This window comes from Octodon degus, unplaced genomic scaffold (genome assembly GCF_000260255.1).
Source record: "Octodon degus isolate 3935 unplaced genomic scaffold, OctDeg1.0 scaffold00023, whole genome shotgun sequence".
In the NCBI taxonomy this organism is placed as follows: domain Eukaryota; kingdom Metazoa; phylum Chordata; class Mammalia; order Rodentia; family Octodontidae; genus Octodon; species Octodon degus.
In genome coordinates this window covers 1043366-1052736 of record NW_004524599.1, presented here as the reverse complement: position 1 = coordinate 1052736, position 9371 = coordinate 1043366, and the positions used below count along the sequence as shown (strand labels likewise).

The 9371-nt window shown below is 45.5% G+C and overlaps 1 protein-coding gene and 1 pseudogene across 1 annotated transcript in view; one reads left to right on the top strand and one right to left on the bottom strand.

Annotated features, from left to right (window-relative positions):
- Positions 1-1502, top strand: part of LOC101568916 — a 3028-nt pseudogene extending 1526 nt beyond the window's left edge.
- Positions 1503-5450: 3948 nt separating this feature from the next.
- Kif13a (kinesin family member 13A) overlaps positions 5451-9371 on the bottom strand; it is a 201125-nt gene continuing 197204 nt past the window's right edge. The window contains exon 42 of the mRNA XM_023712054.1: positions 5451-6941. Within this exon, the coding sequence (XP_023567822.1) occupies positions 6921-6941 (21 nt within the window). The 3' untranslated portion in view covers positions 5451-6920. The remainder of the gene's footprint in view (positions 6942-9371) is intronic.

Sequence of the window (9371 nt, the reverse complement as noted above, 5' to 3'; positions counted from 1 at the left end):
CAGCCCCCCCTTTTTTTAATTAATTAATTAATTTGAGAGTATATTTTTTATTAACAGTGCAACAACATCTATAATGACTGAGGATCTGCCAAAAGAACAAATCTTCCCACCCTCACTTCTGGCTCCTTTTTCCTGCCATCTCAAAGAGCAGCAGTGTATGTTTCAGGGAAGATTTTATTTGTGGTTTATTATACTTTGAGTGACTGAGTATGGCCCAAAGCACTATGATGGTATCATCGGGTGAGACAGTATGAGTAGGACTTTTATATTTTTTTAATGTTATTTGGTATAGGGTCTCACTATACAGCTCAGACTCATGGTGATCCATTTCCAGCCTCCCCAGTGCTGGGATTACAGGTATGCTCCACATCGGGTCTCGGGGGGCTAGCTCAGTATACCTGGGGGTGGGGCCAGCTTGGCATGTGGTGCCGGGGATCGAACCCTGTCCCTGTGCTTGCCCAAGCAGGCGCTTAGTGCCCTGAGCTATCTCACCGGCCCTTGAGCAGGATTTTTATTTATTTTTTAATTTTATTTATTTGTGTGTGTGTGTGGCCAGCTCAGCCCACCTGGGGGCGGGGCTGGCTGGCATGTGGTGCTGGGGGATTGAACCACGGTCCCTGTGCTTTGCTAAGCCTGTTCTAAGTAGGTTCTTTAGACCACTGAGCCATCCCACCAGCCTCAAGCAGGATTTTTAGAGGGTTGCTTCCTCTTCCCTTTCACTTTTCCCTGTTCTTTATAATGTCAGTGTTTATATGAATATGATTTGCTTTTCCAGAATAAAGTTATTAATTGAAAGAGTTTTAAAAAATCACTTTTAGGGCCAGGCAGATGGCTCAGTAGAATAAGCGCTTCCCTGGCAAGTGCAAGGGCCTGAGTTCAATCCCTGGTTCCACCAAAAAAAAAAAAAAAAAAAAAAAAAAAAAATCACTTTTAATGGAGGAGAAATGGAAGCCTTGGGGAACAGAATATTATGTAAATATCCACAACACTGTAAAGGTAGTTCACACTCATACCTTCCTGTTAGGAATAAAAACTTCAGGTCTTCAGGGCAGTTGATGCTGGCGGCTTCTCCATTTAGTAACTTCCGAGTACCTGCCGTCCTTGACCCTACGTTAAGCGATGGGACATGGTGCCACATAGCACAGGCAGGGGCCTTGCCGCATAGAGTAGGCAGTTTAGTGAGGGAAGAAACTATGAAAAATGAAGATTAATTATAGTATTTTATACAAAGATACTAAGGCTTCTCTAAGGAAAGTGCTTGCACTGATACCAAGAGAATGCATCACATTTTACCAATAAAATAACCCTATCTTTGCCAGTATCTTCAGAAAAATAGGTCTGTATTGATAAACTTTTCTTCAGTTGGCAGTTTTGTTCCCAATGTCACTCACTGATACTTCTTGCCTTAATAGGGAAATGTGTGGATTCCGGTACTGAGCAGAGCTGCCAGACCTGCACCTCAAATGAAGCAGATCTGCGAAGAACCTAACAAGGAGGTCTGAGCAAAATTAAGTTTCTGGTCCCTTTGTCTCCATCCAGAATACTAGTACAGCTGTGATCCTTATTTTTGGAATATCTTCATTTGAAGTGAATATTCTGTTGAAGTTAATATCATTTTCCATCAGATGTCCCTTTCCTCATGCCCCGTTTATGAATTTAAAAAATTAGGTCAGGTTGGATTTTTTATATTCATTTATAGGTTCCAGTTAGCTTTGTTTTGACCTACAGCTTCTGTCACACAACTTCTAACTCAGGGTGATTTAAACAATTTATTTATTTATTTATTTATTTGAGAGAGAGAGAGAGAGAGAGAGAGAGAGAGAGAGAGAGAGAGAGAGAGAGAGTGGTGTGTGTGTGTGGCCAGCTCAGCCCACCAGGGGGCGGGGCTGGCTGGCATGTGGTGCTGGGGGATCGAACCGCGGTCCCTGATGCTTTGCTAAGCTTGTTCTAAGTAGGTGCTTTAGACCACTGAGCCATCTCTCCAGCTCCTCAGGGTGATTTAAAAACACGGCCACACACTTCAGATTCCTCACCTCCAAAGGCAAGCCCAAGTCTCTTCTCCATGGGAGCCTGACTTTAGGGTTTCCTTCTGAAGTCCAATGCATGCAATGTGAAGGACATAAAGTCAGACTTCTGAGGCGATGGTATAAAGGGATTGTGGCTTCTTTTCTGGAGCCACTCACTTTGGGGGAAGGTGGCGGTCAAAGCACAAGCTTGCCAGCTGTGTGTACAAACACCCCAGAAGTGGACCTTCTGTGGCAAGCAAACCACACTTCTGGCTGACGTTGACTACAGCTTGTTAGAGGATGGAGCTAAAACTGCTCATCCACACCCAAAGATTGGAATCCCGGGAGTAGTGTAAAGCCAGCTGGGGACAGTGGCTCCCCAGCAGTCCCAGAACCCTCGGAGACTGAGGCAGGAGGGTTGCAAGTTCAGGCCTATCTGGGCAACTTGTCAAGTTAGTGAGACCCCATCTTAAAATATAAAAAAGGGCTGGGGGTGTAACTCAGTAGCAAAGCCCTGCGTCTCAGTTATAAGAAAAGTGCAATGATACAGTTAGTTACTTCTGTTTTAAACTGCTAAGAGTAAGGGTAACCCATTATGTAGCAACAGGTAACTAATACTGCCTTACAAAACTACACCATTACATATACAAAGACTAGCATAAAAATATGGGTAACTTGTCATCCCCACATAAAGCAGCCCAAGTACTGGTGGTACGGAGATTAGATATTATATCCTCAATCCCAGTGATTTTATTCCTTCCTGGCAGTTTTCCCAGCTAGGTATTTTAGTTCTAACGTGGTAAGCAGGCTTGGTTTATCTGCAGTTAGCCACATACTAGGCATATTATGTTGATTCAACAGGGGCGATGAATCACACAAAGGTGTAGCTTTTCACTGATGTGTTAAGTAAAAAAAAAATCTCAGGAAAAGTGGTCGACTGTGTTGTGATATCCCTAAATCTGCTGCTGATCATGGAAAAGACAAACAGTAACAGAGAAATTTCAGAATCTCACCATGGTTTGACTCAGACACCCACTGAGATGAAGGCCCAAAATAACTGCTCACAGCTATTATAAGAACCGTTTTCCAGTTTTAAAATAAACGAGTGCAAAGCATTTTAGATACTGTGAAAGGGTCAAGTGGCTTCACATTATGCTGAAACCAAACTGGAGCCATTTTCTCCAAGTTGATCTTTTTAAGAGACCCCCAATTTCAAAATTTACCTGATTGTTCACACAACATGCACTACTGCATTAATCAGCATCTGCTGTCTGCATGTACAGGGTCCCTGAAGGTCACAAAGTGCGCTTTCCCAGGGCACTGAGAAACTCTGTGATGAGCTCCAAGATGGTGGCCTTGGCGAGGCAGGTTCAGCTAACAGTGCCCAAGACACCCCCAGGCTCTTCCTGCGCCTACGTGTAAGAAGTGTGGTCAGGGACGCAGGCAGCCAGGAGGCTCCCAGGCTGGGTGCAGTCTGTTCATTTGCTAAGAATACAGAGGTGGGGGAAGACAGAGACTGTGGGGCTCTTCCTGTACACTGTATCTAGGAAACGACCTTTAAGTGGGGTTCAAATCTGTAATTCCTTTCTCCTCCCCCCAGGGGATTAGAGGCAAATGACAAACAGGTCAAATTTAGACCTGGGGGTTTTGCTTTCACTCCTGTTAGGGATCCTTCCCACTCTGAATGGGCGGTTCTTGCCTCTGTCCTGGTGGCAGTGTTGTTGGTGCCTTCTTGGTTCCAGGCTCCTCATCTGCAGGAGACTGCGCAAGCTCCAGTACACCTGGCTGGAAGCCACTGTCCTTTAGATTTCCTTCTTCCAGGAGAGGAGAAAACCCAAGATGAACTACTGGCTGTAGAGAATTAACTTTGCATTCTTGTTTTTCAATATTAGAGTTGGGATCCATATTATAGAAAACACATGTGCTGCTGTTATTGAAGAAAGCCGAAGGCTGAATCTATGCTCGGGTGCTGGTAGCACACACTTTGTAGAAGAGAGCAAGAACCTGTATTCCTTCCTTGTATACCATAAAAAGGCTTTCTATTTTTTTTTTTTTTGTTGGAACTGGGGACTGAACTCAGGCCCTCGTGCTTGCCAGGGAAGCACTTATTCCACTGAGCCATCTCCCCCGCCCAAGGCTTTCTATTTTTGAGTCAGGATCTCATTATAAAATATAAGCTGGCTTTAAATCCCTTTATGTGACCCAGGCTGGCCTCGAACTGCAGGCATTACAGGCAAGAACCACCACTCCCCTGGCTTTTAAGAGTTTTTCACTACAGGACCAGAACACTTTACGTTTGAAAAAACCTTAATCACATAATGAGTTGCCTTTTTTCCAATGTTGTTCTAAAGCTTGAATATTGTAATTTGAGAATTGTTGGCTGAAGCAGTATAATTTAGAAGACAGTATGTTGCCCTTGCCCAGCTCTGAAGGTATTTTTATAGTTATTCTTCCCATAGGTCAGTGCCACAGAAACGCAAGGTTGTATTTTTATAATGTGTCCAAGTGACTGTAAACAAATGTGATGACACTGGTGATGTTATGCTCCAGAAATTCCCTGCTGCACACATGTCTGGATCGGGCTACTTAATAAAATGTGCCCTATGACCACTTCTATCGGTCACCACTGAGAAGAGTAGCGTCCGTGTCCTGATGCCACTGCTCTCTCACTAGGAAGAGAGTTTTTTCTTTTTCTGTCTAGAACTGTATTTTCAGTTCTCACTGATTACCTGAACATTAAAATAGCTGCTTTTCCTCCCTGGCCATGTTCTATAGAATTCAGCTTAAGTGTTGGTCCTGCCCTCCCTCTCCTGGAAGCCTGTGTCAATTATGCTTCTGTCCAGAGCTGGCTAGATTTCATTCTTGATAACTTCAGAAAGACTCTTGTGAACACCTTAGTTTTTTTCCTCACAAGATTCTGTAACAATACTGTTTTTAGCTAACACTTTCACAGTAAGCCATCCTCAGCCACTGCTGCACAGGCAGCAAGGGCCTACGGGGCGCTGTAAAGATTGGTGGAGCACTGGGAACATGGCGCTGCACCGTGTCCCACCTGCTCCACCCCCACAACATGCTGCTCACCTGGAACTCCTGAGACTTCCCACACCAGACTTTGGAAAGTGCCCAGCCCGCTCTGTAGGCGGTCTGCTCCTCTGAGACATGTCACCAGCTCAGACACAGAGAGGACAGCTAGGGTCCTGTTCCTGTCACAAGCCCCTCATTAACCTGTCTTAGCTTCCCGTGTGTGAAGCTCTTAATAGCAGTAGTACTGTTGCCACTTATTGCTGTCAGATGAAATTATAATAGACACCAAATGTTTCAAACAGTCCCTGGGAAACCCTCAATAAGTGTTAGCTGTTAGTGTTTAGCACTGTAGGGCCATGTGCATATGCTAATACAGAGACCTGGCTCTAAGACAAAGGCACAGTTACTGAAGACAGCTGATGTTTTAAAATCTGAATTAGACAGTTTGTATTCTAACACACACACAGATCTGTACCAATTAAATACAATGATGGTGAAAGGGGATATAAATTACAGTTTTTTTTAAAACAAAGTCAAATACTACAGACAGCTCACTATACACAAACGTCATGAACAGCAGCTTTTCAACAAAGTCTCTGATGCCTCACTCACTGACTGACACTCGGGGTGCAGCAGGCTGTGCACGCTCTCGCTCCTCCTCTCAGCAGGTTTACAGCTCACCTCTGTACCAACTGCACAGGTGTCTACAGGTGTGGAGGGTGCTTTTGTAAAGCTTTCCACACACAAGTCTACATCTCTGCTTGTGCGAGCATTTTACAAATGACATAAGAGCGGGGTCGTGTGTGTTCAACCGCTTCCTGCAATTACAGGGAAATGGGCATTGGTGAACTTCCTGGTTCAGGCCGTCTCTTCAGTGCTCTTCACAATCAAGCAAAACAGCAGCAGCAAAACCACACCACAATGAAAGCTGCCAAACCCAAACAAAGCAACAAGCCCGGCTCAACCCTGTAGAGTAATACTGTATCCCAGCCCTGTCCAGGCTGCACCAAGGTACCGGAAATGCTGGCCTGGTGTCACAGCCCCAGTCATCGTCACCGGTTACAATGTCAAGTGGGGAGGTGCTGGGCCAGGTAGAAGACTAGAGAATGTCGCTGGGCGATTTCTTACTATGCTTAGGAAGCAGGACAGAGAACGGCAGTGTGTGGCCCGGTAGCCAAGGGGCACAGGCACCAAACTTGCAGTTAAACATCTATGCTCATACAAAACAGAGCAGACAGCAAACACGCCGAGTTTCATGGAAGTCCTTTGGTTATAAAGAACAGCATTCTACAACCTTTTCTACAAAGAGGGACTTGTGACCTCTTTCTTGGGCAAAAAATCTTGTTCATCTGCTCATATGGAAGTTATCACCCGAGTTGCTTTGTAACAAAGTCCAGTACCTTATGATTTTCTATAAACCACCTTTAGCTGCATTTTAGTGTGCAGCTGTGTCTGTCTTCGAACAGACATGCCATAGATACACATTTCATATACATAATATATATTATTTATAAAAAAAATTAGAGCATTGACTCTGGATTCTACAGTAAGAACTGATTAAAATTGTACAAGAATAAAGTCTGTTTGAACTCTGTAGAGGTTCTACCCGGTGTGGGTGTGTAGTAAGTGCAAACAAAAATACTGTCACTTAGTTCATCCAAGACTTTAGTTCTCTTGCTTCCTGGCAAAAGCACAGGCTGGGATTCACCCGAGTGACAAAGTGCTGCTTCCCGCCAGGGAGGGGAGAGCGCCTGGCTCTCCGCGCCGTCTGAGGTCTGCCCAGGTGCAGCTGTGGCAAGGTGCTGGTGGGGCGGGTGTCTCCCACGACGGCGGCGGCCAGGTGAGCCAGGCTGCCGCGCCTCGACCCTTGGAGCAGTGGCCTGCTACCTTTCACCTGGAGTCCGCGCCTCCCTGGAAAGCAGAGGCTGGTGAGTCTGTGCTCCTGGCTCCCCTAATCTCCCCCGAAGCCAGCCTGACTGGACTTTTAGGCCTGCATTTGTTATGGATCCAGTTCTGGAATGCACATTACTTAAGGGAGAAGCCCAGTCTGGCCCCAAGGCAAGCAAGGCTCCTGGGTAAAGTGTGACAGTGTGACACAAACTTAAAAAGTTTTTTCTGGATCCATGTTCTGTCCTAAAGCATTTTAGATTTATAATCAGTCTAATTTTAGTCAGACCAAAGTTCTAAAGTAGACTTTAACACTGAAACAATGAAGCAGGGATTGAACTCAGGCCCTTGCACTGGCCAGGCAAGCACTTATTCCACTGAGCTATCTCCCCAGCCTCAGACACAACAACTTCTGAAAACAATGTAGAGTCTGGGGGCACAGCTCAGCAGCTGAGGACTTGCCTAGCATATGAGGTGCTGGGTTGGATTCCCAGCACCACAAAAGAGTGACAGCAAAAACCAGTGTAACAAAAACATTAAAGCAAAATACATTTTTTGGGGTCTTTTTGAGACAGGGTCTCCTATGCAGTTTAGGCTGGCCTTGAGCTCACTTTGTAGCCCAGGCTGGTCTCTATAACTTGCAGTCATCCTGCTGCAGCCTCCCAGGTGCTGGGATTACAGACATGCGCCATCATGCCTGGCTAGCAAAATACATTTTAAAGAAAAAACAAAAGTCTCAGTAATTCCCCTATCTGACGTAACAAACCTTTCTGTAGCTTTCACTTTTGAACCAAGCTCTCTTCCAGGGACACATTGCTCTGGGGACCTTTCAAGAGCAAAATGTTTCCCATTGGTTTCTACACAATGCAGACAAAGAAACAAGAGGTTGTTGCCTTCTGCCCTCTTCTGTGGTCACAACACCAACCTATTTTTTTACCCATGATAGTTTGCAAAAAGCTGGTGTCCCCTGCTCTCTGCCCAAAGCAAAGCTAAATCTTGGGAAAGGGAGCAATTTTTAAAGAGCTTTTGAGTTTTACGAGGCAGATTGCATAACTTAGGTTCCAAGAAAAGTTTTGGTTTTTTAAAATTTTTTTATTTGGGTGTTACAAGGTCTCACTATGCAGTTCGGATTCATAGTGGTCCTCCTGTTTTCAGCCTCCCCAGCACTGGGCCTACAGGTGTGCACCACCACACCCAGACTATGGGGCTGGCATGGCATATGGTGCTGGGGATTGAACTGTGGTCCCTGCGCTTGTGTAAGCTTGCCTAAGCAGGCACTTTAGTCTGCTGAGCTATCTCACTGGCGCCCTAGAAAAGCGAATTTTTAGAGTGAAGAATTAAAGAAGACTTAGCTTTGCTTTTTGTTTGTTTTGAGATGCCCGAGCTATATAGCTCAGGCTGGCCTTGAACTCTCAGCAAGCCTCCTGCATCAGCCTCCTGAGGGTTAACTACAGGTATGTGCTACCACACCTGGCCAGACTTTGCTTTTCAGCTGAAAATCCAGTACAAGTGGCCTATGAGAGCTTCAAAATCAGTGTAAAGGAAATGGAAGACTTTTAAGCAAATTCATGTCTAGCCTACAAGGACAACGGCAAAGTGATGAGTGACTTGTTTCTTTTTCCTTTCCTTCTTGTTCTCCATCCTTCCCTCAATTCCCTCCTTTCCGTGGGGCTCTCGCACAGGCTGGACCACGCTCTACCACGTGCTTCTCTCCCAGAACACTCCGGCTTCTTTGCCACACTGTGGGTCAAGCCCAGGGGAGACCTACCACTGACATGCATCCCCAGCCCACTATCTCTGCGATTTTAGTTTTTCAGGCAGGATCCACTAAGTTGTCCAGGCTGGGCTCCAACTTGTGATCCTCTTGCCTCAGCCTCCCTCAGTGTTGCAGTGACAGGATGTGCCATCAAACACATCTCTCTACTCTTCTACTGGAGAAAGAAATCTTTTTTTTTTTTTTTTTTGCGGAACCAGGGATTGAACTCAGGCCATTGCGCTTGCCAGGGAAGCACTTATTCCACTGAGCCATCTCCCCGGCCCCAAGAAATCTTCTTTAAGGGCTGGTATGGAAAATGGGAAAATGCAGAAAGAAATCTCTCCATCCCATAATGCCCTGGCATAACAGAGGGACTGAACTGCACCGCAGCTGTCTGCCCTTTAGCAGGCTTCTGTCTGGCATGGCCAGCTCTTTGCTTTTCTAAACCCTGGCTCTCCTGTGACCTACGGAGGTACAGGACCAAAATAAGTGGGAAGCGGTGGTGGTGCTTGGCAAGGAAACACTTCAAAGCTGATCATCTCTTAATTGTGCAATTGTTTGTCTGTAGCAAAAACCTTTTCTGTCCAACAGAAAGAAAATAATATGAACTAAGCTGGGTAGCATTTGAGTCCAAACCTCAACTGTTCGGGAAATTTGCCTATGCTGCCTTACGAAGCATCTGTTCGCTTGTGTGTGTC